Below are 27,866 nucleotides of genomic sequence, written 5' to 3' on the forward strand. Positions count from 1 at the left end.
ATGAGTTTGATCAAGGTCTGGGAGTTGGTGATGGACAGGGAAGCCTGGCATGCTGTAGTCCATGGGGTCACAAAGAGTTGTACATGACTGAGCAACTGAACTGACTGATTTAAATAGAAATGGTGTGAGGCTACTTTGAAATCCAGCAATTTCAGAATAAACTACAACTGTCACAAATCTGTAATTCTTGGAAGAACTTCAGTTCAGTTCAGTTGCTCAGTTGTGTCCGACTCTTTACGACCCCATGAATCGCAGCACGCCAGGCCTCCCTGTCCATCACCAACTCCCAGAGTTTAAGGTGAATGAATTGGTGGTACTCATTTCTCCTCAATAGGATAGTAACAGTGGTTCAGAACATAGCTTTGGTGCCAGACTGGTTTAAATTCTGGCTTTACCATTTAATATCTTAGTATTAATTCTGTTCCTCAGTTTCCTCACATATGTAAGATGAGGATAAGAGCAATTATCATTTGGTTGGTGTAAGGATTAAATTTAATTTTTGTATACCCCATTTTTTGTGCTCCATAAGTGATGGCTCTTATTTATAATAGTATCTTTTCCAATATTTCTATTTCAGGGCAAATAGAACTTATCAATAATGCTATATATAACAATAACAGAAAATAGGAACTTCTTCAATATGAGTGTTGTATGAATGTCACTCAGTAGTGTCAGCTGGGTATAATCTCTACAAATGCCAAACAGTTACTATTGACTTATTTTATAATATTGTCTTACCCCTTTCAACCTTGAGCCGGCTATATTTTCTTATCTGCCTATATAAAATCCCTAAACTCCCTCTTGCTTCTCGCTTCTTTTCATGTCTTTTCCACCTGCTTTCATGAGAAAGGAAAACAAGTAAGCCTACGGTTAAGTCTTAATATCTAGGAGAATAATTTGTAAAGTAACTAAGAAATGAACCACTTGGCTACTTAAACATTAGGAACACCTCTACTGAGTTCTTAACTACACATGACCATGTCAAACTCCTGCAAATAGTAGAAAATGTATAAATATAAACTGAACCTAAGAAAGGGAGAAAATAACTTGACTGGGATTCCAAATGAATCCACTAGTTATACCAGTACCTACATTCTTTTTCCCCATGCCTTACAATATACACCAAAGAGAGAGGGGCTCAGATAGGAAAGAATCTGCCTGCAATGCAGGAGACCTGGGTTTGATCCCTGGGTCGGGAAGATCCCCTGAAGAAGGGAACGGCTACCCACTCCAGTATTCTTGCCTGGAGAATCCCATGGACAGAGAGCCTGGTGGGCTACAGTCCATGGGGTCCAACAGAGTGGGACATGACTGAGCAACTAACACTTTCACGTATGCGTATATGTATGTATGCATACACAGAGTCCTTATTACAGGCTGTAAGTGTCTTGAAGTTAGACTCAGTTTCACTTACCTTAGGCCTGCTGTATCTTACACATAGATGGCCCACAGTAAATGCTGGGGGCCGAATGGTAGTAAGACTAGAGCTTAGGGAGCAGCTACTCTTTTCAGGCCCTTATATTATTAACTCACCAAAGATATTCTTCACTCTAACGATTAGAGCCTATAAAGGAAGCCTTTCCCAGTGTGCTGGATGTTATTCTTCCAATGCCTGAGGTTAAAAAACTTCCAGAAGTGACCGACTGTTTGCTTCTCTAAATGTCTCTGGCCCACCTGTTGTAGATTTCGTACATCCCTGATCACTTTTCATCACTTGAAATCAGTGAATTTGAGCTCATTATTACTATTCCAGTTTATCAGAAAAAGCAGTGGCATCCTGTAGGTTTAAGGGCTCAAGTACATAGTCAAAATTATAGATAATTTACCGGGTTGTATTATATTTTTACCAGAAAAATTTTAAGTGCAATCAAGAGCCATTTAAAAGCATTCAACACAAACCGCCTTGGGTTTCACAGGCATAAGAGGAATCTGACCAACCTTTGACTTCCTGAACCTCAATGCCAGCCTTCTTAACTGATCGATGTTCCATTTCTGTAACACAGCACAGCAAGTAGAGAGAAAAATCAGAATTCCCCCCCGCAAAAATGTGAAGCCTTAATTTTGACATTCATTTTTCTCAGCAGAAAAATTTCTTTAATTCATCAAATACATTTTTATACTAGAAAAGAGTTTAATGTTACAAATCGCTAATGAGGTGCCTGGTCCTTGAATCCTGGATAAAATCCTCCTAGGGAAAGCTGAAATAATCTCTCTAAGATCTTTGTGTATAAAACGAGATTTTCCATGTGCAGTCTACAATCCTGTATTATTTCTGAAATATCAAGGAGCTCTGTTTCCACGTGGACATCTCACAGGCAGATTATTGGATCTGTTACGTTTGATTATCAGTCTTCTAGTTGACAAAAAATTCCAGCCTGAAGGGTGTGTGTGAAAGCAGATGGTAGGGACCACAGTCTTTAATTCAATGTGACTGCAGTCACAATCTGCAGTGATTTTGGAGCCCAACAAATAAAATCTGACACTGTCCATTTTTTCCCCATCTAATTGCCATGAAGTGATGGGACCAGATGCCATGATCTTAGTTTTCTGAATGTTGAATTCTAAGCCAACTTTTTCACTCTCCTCTTTCACTTTCATCAAGAGGCTTTTTAGTTCCTCTTCACTTTCTGCCATAAGGGTGGTGTCAGCTGCATTATCTGAGGTTATTGATATTTCACCCAGCAATCTTGATTCCAGCTTGTGCTTCATCCAACCTGGCATTTTGCATGATGTACTCTACATATAAGTTAAATAAGCAGGGTGACAATATACAGCCTTGACGTATTCCTTTCCCCATTTGGAACCAGTCTGTTGTTCCATGTCCAGTTCTAACTGTTGCTTCTTCACCTGCATACAGATTTCTCAGGAGGCAGGTAAAGGTGGTCTGGTACTCCCATCTCTTTCAGAATTTTCCATAGTTTGTGGTGATCCACACAGTCAAAGGCTTTGGCATAGTCAATAAAGCAGAAATAGATGTTTTTCTGGAACTCTCTTGCTTTTTCAATGATCCAGCAGATTTGGCAATTTGATTTCTGGTTCCTCTGCCTTTTCTAAATCCACCTTGAACATCTGGAAGTTCATTGTTCAAGTACTGCTGAAGCCTGGCTTGGACAATTTTATGCATTAATTTGCCAGTGTGTGAGATGAGTGTAATTGTGCGATAGTTTGAACATTCTTTGGCATTGCCTTTCTTTGGGATTGGAATGAAAACTGACCTTTTCCAGTCCTGTGGCCAGTGCTGAGTTTTCCAAATTTGCCAGCATATTGCGTGCAGCACTTTCACAGCATCATCTTTTAGGATCTGAAATAGCTCAACTGGAATTCCATCACCTCCACTAGCTTTGTTTGTAGTGATGCTTCCTGAGGCCCACTTGACTTTGCATTCCAGGATGTCTGGCTCAAGGTGAGTGTTCACACCATCGTGGTTATCTGGGTCATGAAGATCTCCTTTGTACAGTTCTTCTGTGTATTCTTGCCACCTCTTCTTAACATCTTCTGCTTCTGTTTGGTCCATATCCTTCCTGTCCTTTATTATGTCCATCTTTGCATGAAATGGCCCCTTGGTATCTCTAATTTTCTTCAAGAGATCTCTAGTCTTTCCCATTCTATTGTTTTCCTCTATTTCTTGGCATTGATCGCTAAGGAAGGCTTTCTTATCTCTCCTTGCTGTTCTTTGGAACTCTGCATTCAGATGAATATATCTTTCTTTTTCTCCTTTGCTTTTCACTTCTCTTCTTTTCTCAGCTATTTGTAAGGTCTCCTCAGACAACCATTTTGCCTTTTTCTATTTCTTTTTCTTGGGGATGGTCTCGATCACCAGCTCCTGTACAGTGTCACGAACCTCCATCCATAGTTCTTCAGGCACACTGTTTATCAGATTATCAGATCTAATCCCTTGAATCTATTTCTCACTTCCACTGTATATTCGTATGGGATTTGATTTAGGTCATACCTGAATGGTCTAGTGGTTTTCCCTCTTTTCTTCAATTTAAGTCGGAATCTGAGCCATCGTCAGCTCCCGGTCTTGTTTTTGCTGACTTTATAGACTGTCTCCATCTTCGGCTGCAAAGAATATAATCAGTCTGATTTCGGTGTCGACCATCTGGTGATGTCCATGTGTAGAGTCTTCTCTTGTGGAAGAAGGTATTTGCTATGACCAGTGCGTTCTCTTGGCAAAACTCTGTTAGCCTTTGCCCTGTTTCATTCTGTACTCTAAGGCCAAATGTGTCTGTTACTCCAGGCATCTCTTGACTCCCTACTTTTGCATTTTAGTCCCCTATAATGAAAAGGACATCTGTTTTGGGTATTAGTTCTAGAAGGTTTGTAGGACTTCATAGAACTGTTCAACTTCAGTTTCTTCAGCAGTACTGGTCAGGGCATAGACTTGGATTACTGTGACATTCAATGGTTTGCCTTGGAAACAAACAGAGGTCATTCTGTTGTTTTTGAGACTGAATCCAAGTACTGCATTTCAGACTTTTGTTGACTATGAGGGCTACTCCATTTCTTCTAAGGGATTCTTGCCCAAGACCTGTATGCTATATGATTAAAGTTTTTGGACTCATTATTTTCTTTGATATACCTTGTATTTTTTCCTTGTTATAATCTGCATTTTTCCATGTTATAAGTAATATTTCTCATCTTCATCAAGCCCACCAGTCTTTATTATTTCTCTATTTAAAGAAACCTGTTGTAACTCCTGATACCTCAAATTTATTATTTATCCTCAATTCTTCTCCTTAACCCCATCTTCTCCTACTGTTTGGACACTGACATATTTTTAAAGCATCTCTGGACATTGAATTTTGTGGCCTATTAAGCATTTGGTATTGTTCAAGTTAGAAAGCTTAGGTTTTTTAGTAGAATATCAGAGGCTGGTTGAGTATACCCTTTAAGAATTATAAATAGTGTCCAAAGTGCAATTGGAAATCCCCAAACTAGTGGGGCCTGGTCCTGATAGAGACACTCTTCTGTCCCCAGACATGATTTGTGAGTTCATGAAAAGACAGTTCAGCATTTTGAACAAGCTGAAGTCTGAAGGGAAAATGCAGAGTGCCTCCGGTTTGGGATGCAACATGCGTGACTCAGATACGGGTGTTTTGAGATGCTCTGTGGCTACTGACAGCCGAAGAGCCACGTGGGAAGTGATGCCTCCCTCAGCCTCTCTGCTTTGCTAGAGCCAGCTCCTGCCTCTAGAGCTAAGTGGGAATTAACGTGGGCTTTCAAAGTAATAGACATTGCTTCAGGCATCAAGAATTTCCTGTGGAATATCTGTGGAAAGAAGAGGATAACTGCCAGCAGGGGAAAAAAAAAATGTTGCTTTCCACTTTAAACACATTTAGTTCCTGAAATGACCACCAAAGAGGTCTTGTAACAACTGCCAATCATACCTTGGGGTCGTGAAGAGTTGGACACGACTGAGCGACTGAACTGAACTGAAGTGAACTGGATCATACCTTGACTTCCTACGCTACTAACCATAACAAGAGAAGGACAGGCACATTTCTGTTCACGTGTTTTTAAGCAATAAACCTGAGTAAAGTGTGGACAGTCACGCTGCAAAAGCCGTACTTTCGGTGGAGGTGAACTTCCACACGGTGTTGGCGTGAGCGTCTCCGACGTACACGGTCCCGTCCTCGGACGCAGCGATGTCGTGGGGCATGTCGAAGTGCTGCCGGAACAAGAGGCACATGGTGAGGGTGAGCCTGCACCCGGTTCTTCATGAAGAGACAGAAAGGCACAGCGGAGCACATCAGAGAACTCTAAGCATGTGACTCAAACCAAAAACAGTGATGCAAGCAGCTCAAGACCAAAAATTTGAGTCATCCATTCACGCACTCAACACTGCCTTTGCCAGACCTAATTCTATGAGGTGGGAGACGCCCTGGCAGCCCCAACACTGACTTCAAGTCTTATAAAAAGTGAACATTTACAAGCAGATTACTCTTTTACAGTGTTGTTTAGTTGGTGTTATGCCATTTATCTAATTATTTCTGTTTATTTAATTATTTATATTTATTTTTGCCTTCGGGCTTTCTTCATAGCTCAGTTGGTAAAGAATCTACCTGCAATGCAGGAGACCTGGTTCTGGAAGATTCGCTGGAGAAGGGAAAGGCTACCCACTCGAGTATTCTGGACTGGAGAATTCTATAGTCCATGGGGTCACAAAGAGTCAGACACAACTGAGCGAGTTTCACTTTTCCCTTTTGCCTTCATATTTTTTCTAACTTTGACCACTGTCGAACTTGCTGGCTTAATTTAGATAACCAAAAAGAACCAGGCATTAACTTTTTTTTTCATTATTCCCATCAAGCTATCACACACTTCCTTAAAAAGTATTTATGTGCTACTGATAAGAGGAATCACTTTAAAGATTCAGGGCATTCTGATTATTTCTGAAATGCATATTAAGAGCTGTGCAGTAATATGGCATTCTCTTACTCTAAAGCCCAGTGTTGACAATATTTTCAGTCATCAAAAGAAACAAATGGAGTGTTCCCTCCAGTATTTGCTGGCTTTTGTGCCTACTGCAGCTACACTGGTGTTTTACGATGTCTTTCTGCACCGCACATTTTCATTTCAACATCATGCCATCTCACGAGGACACAGCAGAAAGGGCAGCTCTCTTATGTGACCTTCTCAGGGTCCCAGGCTAGTTCCTGGAAGAGCACGCTGAAAATGCTGGGCAGCTGACATTTCCATCTGTCTACTGAAGCTTTCAAAGGTGCCACGTGTCTACCAGTTGGCAGGAGGTGGATGGTATTTTCACCTTTGAGGCCAGGAGGCCTGCCTGAGGACACCATTCTATAAAATATGATCAGTGAGTATGAACAGGAACATTATCCTGACTGTGGACTCATCAGCCAGCCTCTGTCCACTTTGGTCTCCTAAATGTAAGGGGTGAGAAGGAGGCAAGCTCCTGTTCTTTGCTCACCGAGAGAGGGCCAGAATACAGGCTTTGGTGAAACTACTGTCTTTTAAAATCAGCAACAACTGGTCACAGTGAAAAGAAAAAATGAGACAGCCATGCCAAGGAGGCACATTCCTTCAGACCATTAAATGAGCTCAAAAAAAGAGCAGGAGAAGGACAGAGAGTCAGGAATCACAACACTGCCTTGTTGCAATCTCCTCGGCCAGTCAGGAAATGTTCATCTTCATTTGGGGTTCACCTGATTGGTGGCAAAAAGACTTGAAAATCACAGGGAGTTCCTCTTCTCTACAAAAACACGTTTTAAAAAACCTCTTTGCAAACAAGGAGATCAAGCCAGTCCATCCTAAAGGAAATCAACCCTGAATATTCACTGGAAGGACTGAGGCTGAAGCTCCAATACTTGGGCCACCTGATGTGAAGAACTGACTCAGTGGAAAAGACTCTGATGCTAGAGAGATTGAAGGTGGGAGGAGAAGGGGACGACAGAGGATGAGATGGTTGGATGACATCACCGACTCGATGGACATGAGTTTGAGCAAATTTCAGAAGATACTGAAAAACAGGGAAGCCTGGTGTGCTGCAGTCCATAGGGGCACAAAGAGTTGGACGTGACTTAGTGACTGAACGACAACAATAATATGGGTGTAAAGTACTTCACGTTTTCAGACGGGAAAAACATTATAATAGGCGGAGGAACAAAGGTGAGGAGGTAATGTTTGAACTATTCATTGGAAGGAACTTTATTTAAGTAAATTACAATATGCCATCAGTTCAAGGCTATAATAACAATGAACCTCTATCTGTGCTTCTCAAACTGATCCAGGGAGACAAGAATTCAGTGGAAATATTTTGGGGCCACAGGAGGGGTTCAGGGGAAGCTTAGTGAATGGGACGCTGAGACTTCTATTCCTATTGCAGTCACAGGCACTCAACTGTAATCTTTTAAATGCATTATTTTACTGCTCTGTGTCATTTGAAACAACATGATGTTGTCAGATTTAGGGCTAAGTTTTACGACTTCAGAGTCGAAAAGATTTAAAGATCTTCTACTCTAGGCTTTGACATTTTCTCTTGAGGTTTTTCTCCCTAACAAAATAAAATTATAGAGGAAAGAATGCTAGCATCCTCCTGGGCATCTGGTGACACAGCCCAGAGCAATCTGCCCTCAACAGCTTGTATTCTGTTTTAAAAATTCATAAGGAATTTGTGTTCTCCATATACTAAGTACGTTTGCTTTAAATAAGACAAGTTGAAACTTAAAGTAAAATCTTTCTCTAAGAAATATGTTCATGTTATGGTTTAATACGTCTCCTGGCCTCAATGTTAAAACACGTTTCAAAGTAAAAAAGACCTGCGTTTAAGGTCCAGGTGTGCTACTTCCTGTTTAGCTTTGGACAGGTAACTTCCCTCATGTGAACCTCAGGCTCAAATACTGTGATTTTAATCTCCATAATTAGGGTCGGAGAAATAACATGAATTTGGGGTTACTGTTCCCTTCTTTCTTTCTTTTTTTTTTTTGGTATTGTGCAGTGGGGATTATTTCCTTCCTTTTCCACATGAGCAGCCTTGCAAATAAAGAAGACAAAAAATTCCAGCCTGAAGGGTGTGTGTGAAAGCAGATGGTAGGGACCACAGTCTTTGCTGTGGTTATGGGAGGAAGAATGTGGGGGGTGACTATATATCTTTTGCCCTCAGCACTTTTTGACACCATTTGCTAGAATCATCTTCTCTACTGTCCTGCCATCTCAGTTCGGCTGCACAGGGAGAAAGACGGACATTGTATATTCCAACATAAACATTCCTAAAGAATGTCATGGAAAAGGGAGATCTGAACTACATAAAGGCACAAGCAGTGGATACGAACAAACAGCGGCACAGACACAGTATGCAAAACTTGACTTTTGACTTGAAGGAAAAAATCATTTCTTACATAAGAGTAAGTAATAATAATGTTATATCATATTATCCTCCTCACCCAAACTTAATCTTTGTGATGATAATCTAATTAAATGAAAAGTCTGAGAGATTCATAGATGGGTTTCAGCTTACTGAGTCAACACAGAATACATTTCTATGTTTCAGTGTAATACCAAGTCCTGTTTATTGAAAGGAAAAGCAAATTTCACCTTGGAGTCAGAGCCTCTTTTCAAGTTTGCTGTACTGACCCGTATATTGTGACTTACTCATCATGGAATGTCTGATGAATACTGATGTTTAGGCACAAGGCTTCCTGAAACCTTCCTTCAGGGATGCTTTTATTTTTATGACAGTAAAGCTTATTTAGAATCTAGCCTCTGGCTTAGCACTGAGTGTTGCTCTCTAGATGCACATTTGAATTAAAAGTTAACATCCTGATTGACACTGTATTTTATTATTAAAAGAACAATCAAGCAAACACTGTGTGAAAACGAAGTGAAGCTCGGACAGGAAGTGAAGTCTGCCTTTCTTTATCAACAGATATGAAGAAGCCCAGAGTGGCAAAACAAGATCAGATAATCAATAAAGATCTGAAACACAACTGAAATAAAACATCTATTATCAACCTAATGAATTTGTTTCTGAAGGGCTATTATGATTGGACTTTGATTGTTTATTGCTTTTCAGGTGAAATACTTCTATGAAAAGTCCTGCTTCTTGTATCAATTTATCAACAGAAACAACAACAACAAAAAAAAGAAATTTGTACTGGAATCTTTACTTCAGATTTAGTTTGGTTCAACGTGGATCCTGTACGTTTTGCTAAAACTCCATTTGAAGGAAAGGCTGTGCTCTGTCCTGTTCACTATCACAGCCTTAGTATCTAGTATAATGTCCGGCACAGAGTAGGTGCTTAATAAATACCTTCGGAATGCTGCTGCTGCTGCTAAGTCGCTTCAGTCGTGTCCAACTCTGTGCAACCCCATAGATGGCAGCCCACCAGGCTCCCCCGTCCCTGGGATCCTCTGGGCAAGAACACTGGAGTGGGTTGCCATTTCCTTCTCCAATGCATGAAAGTGAAAAGAGAAAGTGAAGTCGCTCAGTCGTGTCCAACTCTGAGCGACCCCATGGACTGCAGCCCACCAGGCTCCTCCGTCCATGGGATTTTCCAGGCAAGAATACTGGAGTGGGGTGCCACTGCCTTCTGTTTAGAATGAAGCTTAGTAAACAGTGTTCTAACTGGTATTGTAAAGTTTTTTTTTTAAGCTAGCAAATTTGGTGACTTAGAGAATACTGTGAGAATTTGAGTTTGGAGATATTCATACAGTGGCTTATGATAAGTTGCATTTTGACCCACTGAAGCTGATAAATCTTTACAAATTTTGAAAAATAACTCTTCTTTGCAGCATTTTTAGCTAAATGTGATATACCACAGGCACAGTCAGGCAGAACATGTGAATATTCTGATCATTCTGACAGTTATTCTGCAGAGAAAGTTAACTGAGGAGGCAGAGGGCGATGGGTACACCACACCATGGTAACCATGTTGGTATAAAGCGCTGTTAGAATAGACCATGGTATACCACTGTGAGGCCAAAACTAGACTTGAGTCTTTTACTAAAACCAAGTCTCTGGAACTTGATTCCAGGGGTGCTATTCTCAAGTCTTGTTGCTCAGTGTAGTAACATTAAAGTAACATTAAAAAAAGCAAGCAAGATTTCTATTGAATCTAAGAGGACTATAAAATTACAGTTTAACATATTGTGGTATCTTTTCTATTTGGATGGAACCAGGAATATATAAAATGTAAAATATCTTACATTTTTGATTTTCTAACTACAGTGAATTTAAGCCTGCTAACATGTACAAAAGTCTACTAGGAACCTTAGAACTGCATATAGTGTTAACTTGCATCTGAAGAAATTCATCTAGGAATAGACAAGGACATTGTTTCTAAATAAAACACAGTATACAGCATTCCCATCAACCTAGCTAAAAAACTATCACGTTGCCTTTAAATTTTTAAAAAATTACTGAAGTATAAATTGAGTTCCAAGATTCACATTTTAGTTTTATCCTCATGAAAACTGATACATAGTTAATGTATGTGAATACCTTGCGCACTGGCTTGAAGACATCTATAATTTCCCCGCTGGAAAAATTCATCACAAATCCTCGCACAGGTTCTTGGTCCTCAAAGTAAGGCTTTCCATTCACCGCAAAGAGCAAACCTGTGACAACATATCCAATTAACCTCCCTTTAAAATATGGATAAGACTGGCTTTTAAATACACGTGTGCACATCACACAGACAAGAAACGTAGGGTCAACCCTACATTTGGCAACAAAAGTGGAAAACAAAATACTTAGTAGATGTCTCTGAGTAATAAGAACAGGAGCAGACAGGTTAGGAGACTAACCTTGTAATAGGAAAACCAAGAACTGCAAGGGCTGTCCCACTGAGGAGGCCCGTAGAAATCAGTAATCCATAGTTATGAAATCAGTAATCCATAGTTATGAAATCAGTAATCCATAGTTACAGAGGAGATGACATATGTAGAGGAATGTATATGTAGATATATTAAATAGGCATGGGAAGAGCCAGGTTATTGAAAGCAATCATTTTAGGGTATCAGGTCTTTTAAAAAAATATATAATATCTACTATAGCTACAAGTAGAATCAGAGAAAAATAGGCAAAGAAAGTGAAGTTATAGCATAAATAGAAGAATGATCTGATTTTAAACAACTACCCCTTGGAAATGTGAGATGCATATTTCAGATTATCAAAGACATTTTTTCCTAATTAAAAAAATTAGACCAATTTTTATACTAATTCAATGAATACTCTTTGCAGTAAATCATATTTCTTAGTTTAGTAGTGTTTATCCAAAAAACTGCAAACTGTGATGCTTTAACTAGTACTGCAGATGACTGAATATTATATTTTAAAGAATTAAAACAATAAAATATACAGAATACTGAACCAGTATTGAAGGTTTTTTCATCTTTCTTTAAGGATTTCAGGATAGGGTTCTTTAGCACATCATACTGAAAAATATCAACACCATCAACATCAGTTACTACTGTGTAACATTGTAGAGAGAATTCCAATTATCATACACTTTATCTTTTGCTGAAATTCTCTTTTTAATCAGATTTCTTCTCATCTTTTGTCCTGATGTTTTTCTTCTCATATTTGATTTATTTTTATTCACTATGAACTTGATCACCCTCTTTCTTAAGTAAATTTGTTGTTGCTCAGTCTCCCAGTCATGTCCAACTCTGTGACCCCATGGACTGGAGTATTCCAGGCTTCCCTGTCCTTCACCATCTCCCAGAGCTTGCTCAAACTCATGTCCATCAAGTCAGTGATGCCATCCAACCATCTCATCCTCTGTTGTCCCCTTCTCCTCCCACCTTCAATCTTTCCCAGCATCAGGGTCTTTTCCAGTGAGTCAGCTCTTTGCATCAGGTGGCGGAAGTACTGGAGCTTCAGCCTCGGCATCAGTCCCTCCAATGGATACTTAGGATTGATTTTCTTCAGGACTGACTGGTTTGATCTGCTTGCAGTCCAAGGGACTCCCAAGAATCTTCTCCAACACCACAGTTCAAAGGCATCAATTCTTCGGTGCTCAGCCTTCTTTATGGTCCAACTCTCACATCCATACATGACTAACAGAAAGACCATGGCTTTGACTATATGGTCCTTTGTCGGTTATGTCAATGGTCTTGCCAAACTTATTCTTTAAATAGGAGGTAAAAACCAACATGATAATTTATCTTTCATTAACATTAATGAGTCTTTTATTAGTTTTTAATTACTTATTCCTTAGGGACGCCAACTCGTTTCTATTTCAGTCACTTGCGTCCCTTCATTCCATGTTTTAAATAAATTGGAGGCTGCCTGAGAAGATATTAGTTATGTGTGTGTTAGTTGTTCAGTCATGTCCAACTCTTTGAGACCCCATGAACAGTAGCCGGCCAGACTCCTCTGTCCATGGAATTCTCCAGGCAAGAATACTGGAGTGGGTTGCCATTTCCTTCTCCAGGAATCTTCCTGACCCAAGGGATTGAACCCGTCTCCTGCATTGCAGGAAGATTCTTTACTACTTGAACCACCAAGGAAACCCTGATAGCAGCCATATGCAACTTTAATAGCATGAGAAATATAAATATTATTGTGATAACTATGTAGTAATGCAACTTCAATACATGTATAGATGTATTTATTAAGTATATTACAAAAATCATATATAAATTCTAGAAATATATTTTCAATTGTTCAGTATTCATGATATAAAGAAATGCTAAGTTTTTTAAATATGAATTAAATAAAACTTATTTTGTAAGTTTGGATTATTTTTCTGGTTTTCTTTAAGTCAAGAAAATCTATTTTGAAAATGAGAAAAAACTACAGATTTCATTGATCATTTCTCCTGACATTTACACATAAGCCCCCACTTACTTCACCTATTTATCTTTAAAAAATTGGCCATCATTCCTTAAAAAAATGTGAAGCAGAAGTATTTTGAATACTGACCTTATCAACATATACCATCTGTTGATGATGTATGAAGATAAAATATTAATCATTTAATAACTAGAGCAAATGATCAAAATTAACAAAAATAAAAATTAATATATGGGAATACTTTTTTAATCCATCACAAACAGTTGCTAAATCTTTTGAGTTCATTATTTCCGTATAAAGAACAGTGGCACTTGAGTTTAAAATGGTTTACCATATATATGGTAGATATGAAGATCATACAGACACTTTTTAAGATCGGAGAGCAGTATGAAAAAACACAGAAAATAAAAGCGAAATACCTGGTATGTATGAAATTGCAAACACATTTCTTCCAAACGATGGGTGCTTAATCTCGCGCACAAATTCTTTGGTGTCGGTTTTAAAACACTGGATCCGACCGTTTTCCCTGTCCGCCACACACAGCTGGCCCAGGGGAGGCACCAGGGCCAAGCTGTGAGGAACTCTGAACTGACCTGGCTTAGGGCCGCTCTCCGGAGACGCTGCAGAATGAAGAAAAACCTCAGACTTATAGTGTGTAAAATCACCCAAACTCTGACTCTGGGGTCTCCTAAACTTCAAAATTCATTATAGAAAGCCACTAAATATCTGGAACCAGAGGAAAAATAAGGTAAAGCAGTTAGTATCTTTGCCCACAAACTCATGACAGATTTTCTCCCTGTATGGATAAAGTTTAAAGCTTTTGGGTAGAAGCATTCTTCTCCTCCTGTAATACTGTGTGGATGTGAGTGTGTGTGCATGTGTGTGTGAGAAAGAGAGAGAGTGGACAACCAGCCGGATGCATATGGAAGCCCCGTTCTCCTCACTCAAGGGACAGTGAGTCCAAGATGAGAAGCAGGGATCAAGAGTCTGAGTACCTTCTCCCCACTGTGTGATGAATTTTCCACTTGGTGAAAACTGCACAAGGCGACTGTTGCAGTAGCCATCTGACACGTAGATGGTCCCAGTGTCTGGATCCACAGCCACGTCGGTGGGCTGACAGAAGTGATTCTGGTCACTGCCTGGTTGCATGCTCCTTCCCAGGGTTAGCAGAGGGCCTTCTTTCCCGTTCGGGTCTAGTTTGAACACCTTTTTAAAAAAGAACGAAAGCCTCACTCACTTTGCATGGTTATTTATTGACGCCCACCTACCTGACTCAGGCAATTCGAGTGTCCGCTTTCAGAGACGTATTTACAAGCAGGTACTTTTCAGAACTGGATGGGACTCTAGAAATGATCTGGTCTGCTTCCTTCATTTGATGAGTGAGGCTCACAGAGATTAAGGGACCTGCCCAAGGATCTTCAGGTCACTAGTGGTGAGCAGAGACTAGCATGTGGATGCCCTGTCCACCCTCCTCCGCTTGCTCTTCCTCTTCCTTGGCTATCAGTATGGTGTGCCCCAGACAATACAAGAGCGATAAATGTCCGCTGAGATGATGTTTGAAGGCTAGCGGTGCCTTCTGAGTTCTAGTTTCTTATCCTAGTTTTCCTAGTTCTTTCCCACCTATTCATCAAACGGGCATTAAACACGAGCTTATCCTTTAAGGAAGAAACATTATGACTACACTCTGATGGAAATATAACTTCCTCTAAAAAGAACAAAAAATTGCTGTTTTACATACAAAGATGTATGTACTAGAGACCCTGCCTCAATTTATAGAGGATTAAGGTGGCGTATGAAAAAATACATACAACACATAAAGTAATACAACAGAACTAAGACCTGAGGACAGAGGAAAGAAATATGGAAAGCTCAGAAGGAGGCCGGGGGAGCCCAGACATTCAGTAGGGGGAAGGTTCACCTCTTGCCCTAAGATTCCTGCCAGCCCCACACGGGAGGGTGACTGGATCATTTACGGTCAAGTTTTCCTGAGCACTGAGTGCTAAATGAACCATTTCAGACCTGGCCGTTCCATTCTTTTGTTATAAACTTTCTGGGTCACAGAAAAAGACCCAGACAACTCCAGAGCATTCTGAAAGCACAGCCTCATTAACTTCTATGTGCATGGGTGCGCGCTCAGTAGCTTCTGCTGTGTCCGGCTCTTTGGGACCCTATGGACTGCAGCCCTCCAGGCTCCTCTGTCCATGCGATTCTCCCGGCAAGAACACCAGAGTGGGTTGCCATGCCCTCCTCCAGGTGATCTTCCTGCCCCAGGGACTGAACCCGAGTCTCTTGGACCTTCTGCATTGCAGGTGGACTGTTGACTGCTGAGCCACCGGGGAAGCCCGACTTCTATTCGAATAACCAAATGGAAATTCTATTTGCATGCCAAATGCAAGATTACCTGATGAAGAGCCACATCTGTGACCCAATAATTTCCATCTTTGTCTATACTCAAGCCATGTGGCAAGTAAAACCTGCAAAATACAAATAACCATCCTGATTATGTAATTACTCCCAAAGTATACGAGAAGAAAGTTTTTTGCTAATTAATTTGTAATGGCAATATAAATGTATATACTGATAAATGTATACCTGCATGACTCTAGAAAAGGCCAAAATGAATTGTTAAATCAAAATACCCATTTTAATAAAAACTGCCTTGTGAAAAAATTTAACTGGCATTTAATCTTCTAAAAATATGTAAATGAAGCATACATATCAATTACAAATATTTATTATAAAGTATGGTATATTAAATAACAATATCAATTTGAAAACAAGTTCTAAAATCATAAAGGAATGTGTATAAAACAAATGATATAGAGAAATATAAATGTGGATTTGTATGGTTTGAATAGTTCAAGTATGCTGCAAAATAATATAGCATTGTACTAATATAAAATATCAAATATATGGCTGAAAAGCTTTAAGAGTGATTATTAATACTAAAACAGTAAAACACAAAGAAAACACCTTCCAGCAGATATGGGCTGTGATCAGCCAAGCAAAGTTAAGCGGTATGCTAGATAATAAAAAGAGAAGGTTAATCTATTTAACAAGTCAACTAAGATGACCTGGATAAGAGAATCATAAACTAACGTGAACAGAGACTCACAGGCTTAAGGAACGTGGACAGAGCTAACAAACACATGGACAATGTCTTCATGTTTTGGGGATCAAATCCGACAAGCTACAAGTGTCAGCTTCTAGCCTGTGCAAAGTGTTGGCATCACAGATTTCTGTTTTCAGGAGCCAAGAAGCTAACACCTTGATCTTGACTAATACACTGAACCAGATCTCCCTTTTGGTCACCGAATGTGAGGGTTATTATGACTCGTTTTCAACACAGACAAACCACTGCTGGCCACGTTGATTTAGCAGCAGCTGCCCTGCCCTCCTCTTTAACTCCTATCCGGAATGAGAATACTGCTGACTGATAGCCGGAGTACTGAAGAGACAGGTTGAAACACAGTGAGTGCTGGGGCTGGTATCAGAACTTGGCCCATGACTCACCATCTCAGGATCCTATAAAAAGCTCATTATTAGCATCCCCATAATCAGCTGTATTCAAAGTGGACGGCTCCCCACCTTTTAAAGAAGCTGGCTCTCCCTCCCTGTGCCTAAGCAGATAAAGTAGGGTATAGCTCCCGAAGTTGCCAGGCCACAATGGTCGTGGACACTCTGTAAGCAGGCACCTGTTTCTTTCAAAGACCATGAATATCAGCCAACTTTTTTTTGGCTGCCAGAAGCCAAATCTAGGAATAAGACCAAATGATGGGCAGCTTTCAAATTAACTATGCATGCTATGGAAAGTTCAAAATGACATTTGTTTAAACTTCATTTTGAGATGGGAAGAGAGAAGCCTTTTTTTTTTTCTTAGTGGTAACTAGTTGCTGAGTTTGGTTATATAACTTTTCTGCTTAAGAATTTTTTTTAATCTTCAGATCTAGCTGAGCAGCAACTCACTTCATTAGCCATGTGTATCAATTTTCTCTGAAGCCTGACTACCATTAGAATCACCGAGGGAGCTTTCACACTACTATTTTGATACTTGGGCCCCATCCCAGACTAAATATGAATCTAAATTTTGGAAGCTTCCCAGGTGATTTTAATGTTCAGTCAGGGTTGAAAACCACCTCTTTAGAAAATGAAAGACAGGATGGCTCTTTCAGTCTCCCGCTTTCTTAAGCTGTGTTTTCTCACCACTGCTGTACAATATACTCTTTCTAAGGCCAGACCCAATGATACACTTTGTACCAAATAGCACAAGCATTAATAACAACATACGCAATTTAACTCACAGATTTTTCCCACTGGACTGGAGTACTGCAGCATTATTTGGATCTATGACAAGAATAGTGTCTTCTTCAATTGGTCCGAGACCTCTTTGCTGGTAAACAAACTTGCTATCAAAAGAGCTAGTAAAAAAAAAAAATTTTAAGAAAAAGGCATTAGAATGGGAATAAGCCAATCAGAAATATCAGTGACCCTGAGAAACGCAGACCATTCACTTGAGATTTTAAACATGGAGTCAAGAGAAGGGCTCAGACGTGCCTGACTGCACTCTTTGCCCTTCATGCCTCAGTATCTTGGATCACAGACATACCATTGCCTGAGGAACTAGACAGCGGTCAGTGGGGCAGCAACCGAGGAACGGCCTGGAGGGGCGAGGTTTCCTACCCACCAAATCTGAATCCACACTTTCACAAGATCTCCAGGTGCGTCACGGCCAAGGAGACTTTGAGAAACACCGCCTAGAACTCTTAAAGAAGCCAATTTTTTCTCAAAAGTGCCTCAAAATGTTTAAATTCAGTAGTTACTTTCTTTCAAAATACAAATGAAGGTATAATTTATTTTAACTTTCCGTGTAATGGTAAGGAAAGTGTAAACAATAGGATGAAGCATAGTGATCAAAACTGTGTTTGCTATTTTACTCTCTGTAGGTACAACATGCAAATACACATTACAAGGACACAGAACAGAATGTTCAAAACATTTCAAAAATATAAAACATGATTCTTGAAACAAAAATGTGTTTAGAGACATAAAATTTTCTGTAAGTACAAAATGGATATCTATGTAATAATTAATAAAAAACATTAACATGAATGACAATTTCTGCTTTTTAACTCTATACTTTCCAGGTTATTATAAAATATTATGAACATTTATATATATTTATATTTCTATCTGAATTGTAATATAATATCTTTCTTTAAATTGATAATTATCACAGACATTGTACCTATTTAAATTCCAGTTTCAAAAATTATTTGTGATATATCACAAAGACAAGTCCTTCCAATCTAAGCTTATGTGACAGAGAGAAAAATATATGAAGCACCAACAGACCAACTTATATTTCAAGAGCAAAGAACTAACTGATCAGCAGACAGTTGAGACATATGTTTGTGGGTGGGGAGCATAAAAATATAAAATAGATATATATATATTTTGCCCGATGAAGTCACTGTATAGATCAATAAATATTCCTGTAAAATATAATTTCCTTTATAAAATCAGACAAGGTTGTGGAAAAAAAAACTATTAATACTTTGTAGTTCAACCATATAAGTAAAAAAAGAATCTGAACATTAAGTATTTATGGAGAAACATTTGTAATTTGGAAGGCAACAGACTGCTCAAATCTATCATACTCCTATTGATTAGTTGGTTGGTATTTTTATGGAACTTATACAGAGTCCCAGCAGGAAAACAAAAATTTCAAAATTATACTCTTTTGCCATTAAAAATAAACACCACATAACTATTTGAGCTTCTTAACTGTCACAGTCTTTGGGTATACTTTCCCTGAAAGATAATAATAAGTCCCTGAAGTAGTTCTTATTAATGATGCATTCAATTGAATAAAAAATATTGATTCAGCTTTGTCAACTAAAACTTAAGCAATACTGCTTACATATGCTATTATGTGTAGTTAAAACCACACAGCAGAAAAAAAAATACATAAGTTGACGAAATGGAAGTAACATCACTAACAAAGCACATTTTATAAGACGATTATGACATCATTATTAAATTAAAACATACAATTTTGTTAGTTAGAATTAATGTAAGAATAAGCAAGATATTAATAAATCAGGAGACACCAATAAAAGGCAAACACAAGTAACTCTTAGTACTATGAAACACCAGTTTATCCTCCATCTGAACGTATTTTTCTTTATTTACTTCTAATTGGAGGATAACTGCTCTACAATACCGTGTTGGTTTCTGCCATACATCAGCATGAACCAGCCACAGGTATACATATGTCCCCTCCCTCTTGAACCCCCCTCCCCTCTCCCACCCCACCCGCCCCTCCAGGCTGTCTCCAAGCACTGAGTTGGGTTCCCTGTCACACACAGCAAATTCCCTCTGGCCATCTATTTTACATATAGTAATGTATATGTTTGGGCTTCCCAGGTAGCTCAGCTGGAAAAGAAGCCGCCTGCAAAGCAGGAGACCCTAGTTAGATTCCTGGGTCAGGAAGATTCCCGGAAGAAGGGGTAGGCTACCCACTCCAGGATTCTTGGGCTTCCCTGGTGGCTCAGGCGGTAACGAATCCGCCTGCAATGCAGGAAACCTGGGTTCAGTCCCTGGGTCGGGAAGATCCCATGAAGAAGGGCATGCAACCCACTCCAGTGTTCTTGCCTGGAGAATCCCACGGACGGAGGAGCCTGGTGGGCTGCAGCCATGGGGTCGCAAAGGGTCGGACATGACTGAGCACCCACAATCTATGTTTCAATGTTATTCTCTCAATTTTCCCATCCTCTCCTCCCCCCGCTGTGTCCACAGTCTGTTCTCTATGTCTGTGTCTATACTGCTGCCCTGCAAATAAGTTCATCAGTACCATGTTTCTAGATTTCATATATGTGTGTCTCTTTTTGATGCGACTTTCTGTACTAAAAAATCATAACCATTCTCATGGCAAACAAAGGTATCGAATTCAATCATCAACGATATTTTTTTGCCAGCTTGTCTAGGATCCTGGATAACTTAAGTGCAGCATGTCTAACACTCATAGTATGCTACAGTTTTACATTCCTATGTAGTAGCAAGAGGGCTTCCCTGGTGGCTCAGTGGTAAAGAATCCACCTGCAATGCAGGAGACACAGGAGACGCGGGTTCAACTCCTGGGTCAGGGAGAACCCCTGGAGGAAGGCATGGCGACCCACTCCAGTATTCTTGCCTGGAGAATCTCATGGACAGAGGAGCCTGGAGGGGCTACAGTCCATAGGTCTGCAAAGAGTTGGACACGACTGAAGTGACTTAGCATGTATGCACGTATACATAGTAGGATGAAGTCTCTTCATTCATTATTTCTTTTAAGGCCGAAGTCATACTCCTCATTATTCAGAAACGTTTCATGATTTGTAATGGCATAATGGTAATCTAAATAATGTGGGAATTATGTTTTTTCTGACGTTAAGGAGTTAAAATTTGTTTTACCCTTTTTAATGGAAATTTGAGATAACTGTAGATTTACATGCAGTTACAAGAAATAATCCCTGGAGAAGGGAATGGCAACCCACTTCAGTATTCTTGGAGTATTCTCCAGAATACTGGAGAATCTGGTATTCTCCAGAAGAGCCTGGAGGGCTACAGTCCATGGGGTCACAGAGAGCTGGACACAAGTTGACACACACACACACAAATAACAGGGCTTCCCTGGTGGCTCATAAAGAGAGTCTATGTACACTATACCTAGTTTCCTCAATGGTAGCATTCTGAACAACTATAGTACAATATCATAACCGGGATAGTGATACTGGTAAAATCCACTGATCATATTTAGATACCCTTTTCCATTTTGTATTTCCTAAAATTTTCATTTATTCTTACAGTTTATTTACTTGGGCATGGAATACACTGCTGTATTACTTCTCCACCCCACCCCCACCTAGGAGTTAGTAACATGGAAAGTGACCAAGTCTTCATAATTCGTACCAAGTGCTGTCCATGTGACATGCAGTGTTCTGGCCCACTACTGGTAGCTAATAACAGTGGCAGTCCAATTGCCTATTGTATATCCTGATAAAACTGGAACCTAGCATACCTCATTCTACACTTCTTATTTGCAAAACGCCAAGCCACATAGGAAGCCTGACATATTTACTTGTTCATGATTCCCCCAAGCAATAGGTTGCAGTATTCTTTGGTCTATCTGGTCATTCTCTTAAATATTCACCATCAATCTTCAAACTCTGGTCCTACTATTTTAGGAAATAACATTCTTACAACTTATTGATGGAGGGAAAGCAGATTTCCCCCACCCAACATCTTCAGGGGCATATGCTGAATTCCTCTAATTTAAATCACGTTTTTTATAACTCTAGTTTATTTTTCCAGACACTTAAGTAATTGAAAATGTAAATTCTAGTTTAAATCATTCTCTGGTAGTCATGTAAGCTCAAAGTCAAGGACCTGTGATGCTGGGCTTGGCTTCCAAGAGAATAAGCTATGTCAAGGAAAAATATAAATAAACCCAGCCTCACTACTTATGTGAGTCATACTGAATGAAATGTGGCTAATGGACAGGTAAGTGATAAAATATCCTTTATCAATGGAACAGTTCTACACTGTTCATGAATACAGAAAAAATGTATCAAGTACACAAACCCAAATTGTGTATGGGCATCTATATTCACAATCTAGAAATGTCAAATTTCTAGTGGTGAGAAAAATAGCAAAATTAACTAATTTGAGGATCATACTGTTTTATTATTCATTTTTTGGTGATGTTATAATAAATTATGAAATAGCAAATGAAAGAGCCAGAAGAAAAGTCAGTAACAACATGAGTAAGCTATGGAGTAAATAAATCAGATTTTTATAATAAAATATTAGATGTATGAAAATATCAGCTCTCTTAAATTATCAGGTTTTTTTCTTAGTATCTTGTTGTTACACAATGTAACAACTAGTAATATGGTTTATCTTTTAGGGTTTTTTAATTATCACAAATTAGCCCCCTGTCATTAGCATGTGTAGAGGGCATTTTATATGATACTTCAAACTAACCACTTTTCCTATGGAATGCAGTTCTATGGTTATTAATAATAATATTACTATATTTCCCCCATATCCATTAAGGATTTCAGTGATAGGCAAGTTTTTGAATTTACTGATACTAGCATCATTTGAATATTTTAATTTACTTCAGTAACATAAATAACAAATAATAACATTCTAGAATTCTTGGGGAGACCACAGCTTTAAAGGAATTAACCACAACACCATAGGTCCAACTGTTTCATTGAAAATCTTTTGTGATACCCTTTACCAGATGTCTGTATGTTTAAACTGGCAGCATCAAGGGATATTCAGTCACTCAATAGATTGGTTGATGAGTCTTAATCCTTTCACTTGGGATAGCTGGAGCTTCATACAACTAACAGCTGGCCCCTGGTAGATGCACAGGGCAGGTAATAAAAGAAACTGATAGATTTTTTTTATTCTGAAATGGGAAAAGTCACACACACACACACACACACACACACACACTCATATTAAATCTGCCAAATAAAGTAATTTATAAACTCCCTTGTAATTCAAAGAAAAGTAACCTTTGAACAGTTCACAAATGGATGTCAGATTATAGAGCTGGATACACCGTTGCTATAGCAAACTGCTTATTTAGTCTTCTAAAGCAGCTACCCCGCATTATATGCTGCAGAGAGGTCTTTATTTCAACCACATTTAACTTTGTACGGAATATAATAATACCCTGCACATTTCACATAGTGCCTGGAGCACTGCTGATTTCTGCTTGCTTCTCTGAAAAAGCACTCAACGGAAAAGGCTGAATGGTGGCCTGTGGGCTGGAATTCATCAGTTCTTTATTTTAGCAGTTTGAATTCCCCATTAATGATTTTGCACATTAGCAGCTAATCAAACAGTTTAGATAAGGCTGAAAAGAAATGCATTGCTATATTCACACATAAAAGAATTTAGAATAGAAGAAAATAAACTTCTGTGCCATCAATCAAAATTAAGGGAAATGCAAAATAAATAAGAGCAGCCATCAATCAAAATTAAGGGAAATGCAAAATAAATAAGAGCAACTGAAGACAGAAGTAAAATATAATGTTGTAATTATATAAATTAAGAGGCTGGAGAAAGGACCACAGGTTTTCAAGAGAGAAAATAAAGGGAAATATACCTTCAATGTTAGGAAAGCAAAGACATACCACACAAAGACTAAAGACTTCAAATGGAATATAATTTAATACTATGTTTAAAACATTTACTTCTTATACACATTGCAAAAATTCCCTATGAGGAGGAAAAAAGGTGGGCAGATAAATCAGTATGACTACTTATGCCCTGATGGACCCAGCACTAGAGACATTCCAAACAAGGATGAAAAGAACAAAGAAGTAGGTATCACAGCACCAGGCTCTATTTGGTCAGTAAGGCCACTGGGAACGTGTTACTTAACAAAGTGACTTTTGTTACTCAAGAGAAGGAGGAAGATTTTAAAGCCTTCATTTTTTTGGACTAGGGAACAGAGACACAGAACTCATATGTCTTGATACAGGCCTCAAAGCTAGGAAATGGAAACCAAGTTTGAAACCCAGATGTCCTGTCTACAAAAACATATGTTTTTTTCTTATTAGGATTAACCTCACTGGACTGGCAGTCTCCCCTCCAGTTATCAAATTTAATTTGTAGATGTAGAAGAGACAGGAATAGTCACATAGCCAAGAAGAATCAGAGAAAGTGGCATAAAATGGAAAAATTGGCTTGAGTACAACAGGAAATGGCAATACAGACAGAAGGGCAGATTGTGGACAAACATTCTTTTTGCAGAACTCCTTACAATTTTCTCTTGGATGGGAAGATAATAAGTTCAATTTCCCGGGTCTAGTTAATTCTAAAGGTATGAAAGAATCTGCAGATACAGAAGCAGAACCTCAAGCAGATATCTTAACTGAAACTTCAGGCAACTAGTGAGGCAAATCTTGAACTGATTTTTATGCAAGTTAGGAAGCAGACAGATTTCCAAAATGAAAAAACTTGGCAAGATTCCATAAAACATTGATGAGGAGATGGTTTCTGAATGAATTATCTGGGGGGCAAATGGGAGAAGATGCCCAGAAGACCACATCTCCAAGGATAAAACTTGTTAAACCAAGCAGTCAACTATTCAAGCTTTATAAACAATATGTATGAAGATATGAAAGGCAAATTCATCAAACAGACCTAATACCAGGCTGGAAGGGACAATTCATTCTCTGGTTAATTAACAATAAAATAGTATCTGTAAAAATTGAAGCAATGCTAAACCTAGCAAAGTGAAATATAACTGGAATAAAATGCTGAATTCAGTGTTCACTGTATAAATATAAATTTCCAATAAAAACTTCTGCACAATTTTATGAAATATAATTAGAGATTTTAGTAGATTGCACATTCAACACAAGGTAACAAGGTGATATGACTGCTGAAGAAAAGTGAATGCAATCACTAGTAGATATCTAGAATACACATCAAGGAAAGTAACTGCATTACTCATCAGGTAATACATGAAGTATTGTGGCTACTTCTCAATCAAACACTTTAAAGGATTGAGAAACCAGAGCACCTTCAGATAAAAATATCATGTCAGCATGAAGACTGGCTCACGGCCTGTGGGATATTTAGTCTGGAGAAGACAAGACTTCCTTCAAATATGCAAACAACTGACATGAATAAATGGAAGTGAATTTACTCTGCATCTGGCTATGATGGAGGTGAAGTTATAGGACACAGATTTGAGGTTAACATGATGAAGAACCGAGTGACATCTAGATGAGTCCCATAATTGGGAAGTATATCTCCTTCTAGGGAATTTCTTGCCTCTGAAAGGGTTCAAGCCCCAGATGACCGGGGAAGATTTTGCATAGAGACATGCTGGCGAGAACCTGGAGCTGCGCTCTCTGGTGGACCTCTGCTACTCTGGGGGCCCAATGTCTACTGCCCCATTTCATGCCAACGAAACCTCAGTTTTTCTCTAGTTGACCCCACATTCTAAGCCTCACTCTCAGTCCACTTTTTTTTTTTTTAAATTTTTAATTGAAGGATAATTGCTTTACAGAATTTTGTTGTTTTTCTGTCAAACCCCCACTTGCTTTTGACAATATCAACTGTACTCTCACATTACAGAGATAAAACAAAAAGCTGAGGCTAAGCCAAAGAGTGGATTTCATTCCTTTGCCCACAGTGACTGGTTCAGGATGAAAGAAAAATGTTCTGCTACCTACCTAAAGTCAGGTAGAAGAACACTAAATGACTCAATTTAAGGATTTCTTGTGGACTTATCAAGGACACGGATGGTCTCTTCTGGTATTCTGGAGTTGCAAATAGGGAGGAACATCAATCTGAGCCTAAGAATGGAACTAACCAGGAGAACACGTGTTAAATAGACCCTGGTGGTATCGTCTGAGTTACCACACCCTGAAAGTTTTTCTTTATACAAACTAATAAATTTCTTCTTTTTCTAAGCTAGTGTGTGTTGGGTTTTCTCCTTCATTGGTTACAGAAGGAATTCCAAGTGATACAACTTTCAAAATCCCTTCCAAGTGAAGAATGACACATGGTATAATAGAAATACCTTCTAGCGCCTAAAAATAAGGGATAAAACCCATGATTCACTGAAGAGGGTATGGGACATGAGGCCTGTAGAGGAGAACCTCAACTATACCTGAGATAAATAAAAGAGAGGCTGGGAAGCAATACCTGAGATAAATAAAAGAGAGGCTGGGAAGCAAGCCTCTGACCATGGTGGTGATTTTAAGACACACACCCAAGAACAACTATTACTGAGGCAGGAGCTACCCAGCTCCTGCCGGAGGCATTTAAACTTTAAAGAGCCCTAGCTGTCATGCTGCCCTAACATTAGGGCAGACAAGAGGCTCTTTAAAGTTTCATTACACCCTGTTGGTAACCGGCATTTCCTTTCAGCTAGAAGAAGTGTCTTAAGGTAGCCATGGGCTTACCCGATGACTCAGACAGTAAACAATTCTCCTGCAATGCAGGAGACTAGGGTTAGATCCCTGGGTTGGGAAGATGCCCTGGAGGAGGGAATGGCAACTCATTCTAATATTCTTGCCTGGAGAATCCCAAGAACAGAGAAGCCTGGTGGGCTATAATTCAAGAGGTTGCAAAGAGCTGCACACAGCTGAGTGACTAGCATACCTACACCAAGCAGCCATACTGAAGTAAGGGGCTGACAAGGAGGAAAACGGAAATCAAACTGAGAAAGGGGGTAACAGTCATCTTTATCACCACCACCATCATCATCACTGTTATTATGATTTTTGTTGCCATGCCTACTTAGCATAATTAAGTAGAAGAGTAAGGGCTGGTCAAGCCTGTTGGGCAGTAACAGTACTGCCAGTATTGATGAGGAACAGTACTCATAAAGAGAACTGAAACTGAAAGCTGCACAGTCATGTCCGACTCTTTGTGACCCCATGGAGTCCAAGGAATTCTCCAGGCCAGAAGAGTGGAGTGGGTAGCCTTTCCCTTCTCCAGGGGATCTTCCCAACCCAGGTCTCCCGCATTGCAGGCAGATTCTTTACCAGCTGAGCCACCAGGGAAGCAAAGAGAATTGATGTGATATCACAAGAGCTTTGAGTATGGAGTATTAATTAGGGATTATTACTAACTAATAATAACTCCTAATAACTCCTCCTTCGGGAGGATGGAATGGCAAACTACCCCAGTATACTTGCTGTGAGAACCTCACCAACTGCATAAAAGGCCAAAAAGATATATGACACCAAAAGATGAGTCCTGCAGGCCTGAAGGTGTCCAATATGCTACTGGGGAAGAGTGCAGGAGAATTACCAATAGCCCCAGAATGAATGAAGCAGCTGGGCCGAAATGGATATGATGCTCAGTTGTGGATGTGTCTGGCGATGAAAGTAAAATCCAGTGCTGCACAGAACAGTACTGTATAGGAAGTGGAATGTTAGGTCCATGAATCAAGGGAAACTTGGCATGGTCAAGCAGGAGATGGTAAGAATAAACATAGACATCCTAGGAATCAGTGAGCTAAAATGGATGGAAATGGGTGAATTTAATGCAGATGACCACTGATCATCGAAAAAGCAAGAGAGTTCCAGAAAAACATCTACTTCTGCTTTATCGACTATGCCAAAGCCTTTGACTGTGTGGATCACAACAAACTGTGGAAAATTCTTAAAGAAATGGGAATACCAGACCACCTGACCTTTCCCTTGAGAAATCTGTATGCAGGTCAGGAAGCAACAGTTAGAACTGGACATGGAACAACAGACTGGTTCCAAATCGGGAAAGGGGTACATCAAGGCTGTATATTGTCACCGTGCTTATTTAAATTATATGCAGAGTACATCATGAGAAATGCTGGGCTGGATGAAGCACAAGCTGGAATCAAGACTGCTGGGAGAAATATCAATCACCTTAGATATGCAGATGACACCACCCTTATGGCACAAAGTGAGGAAGAACTAAAGAGCCTCTTGATGAAGTTGAAAGAGGAGAGTGAAAAAGCTGGCTTAAAGCTCAACATTCAGAAAACTATGATCATGGCATACAGTCCTATCACTTCATGGCAAACAGATGGGGAAACAGT

The 27,866-nt window shown here is 39.4% G+C and overlaps 1 protein-coding gene across 23 annotated transcripts in view; it reads right to left on the reverse strand.

The window, feature by feature from the left end:
- The window catches only part of PAM (peptidylglycine alpha-amidating monooxygenase), a 307,426-nt gene that overhangs the window by 11,502 nt on the left and 268,058 nt on the right, over positions 1 to 27,866 (reverse strand). For 12 of the 23 annotated variants that reach the window (XM_043464569.1, XM_043464568.1, XM_043464567.1 and 9 more), the window contains 7 exons: positions 17,563 to 17,679; positions 15,663 to 15,735; positions 14,257 to 14,467; positions 13,681 to 13,881; positions 10,964 to 11,079; positions 5,572 to 5,671; positions 1,939 to 1,992 (listed from right to left, as the gene is read on the reverse strand). In XM_043464569.1, the coding sequence (XP_043320504.1) occupies positions 1,939 to 1,992; positions 5,572 to 5,671; positions 10,964 to 11,079; positions 13,681 to 13,881; positions 14,257 to 14,467; positions 15,663 to 15,735; positions 17,563 to 17,679 (872 nt within the window). Of the gene's footprint in view, positions 1 to 1,938; positions 2,038 to 5,571; positions 5,672 to 10,963; positions 11,080 to 13,680; positions 13,882 to 14,256; positions 14,468 to 15,662; positions 15,736 to 17,562; positions 17,680 to 27,866 lie in introns of all 23 variants that reach the window. The other 11 variants (XM_043464552.1, XM_043464562.1, XM_043464560.1 and 8 more) reach the window with 2 other exon arrangements.

Source organism: Cervus canadensis, chromosome 4 (assembly GCF_019320065.1).
Source record: "Cervus canadensis isolate Bull #8, Minnesota chromosome 4, ASM1932006v1, whole genome shotgun sequence".
Lineage (NCBI taxonomy): Eukaryota > Metazoa > Chordata > Mammalia > Artiodactyla > Cervidae > Cervus > Cervus canadensis.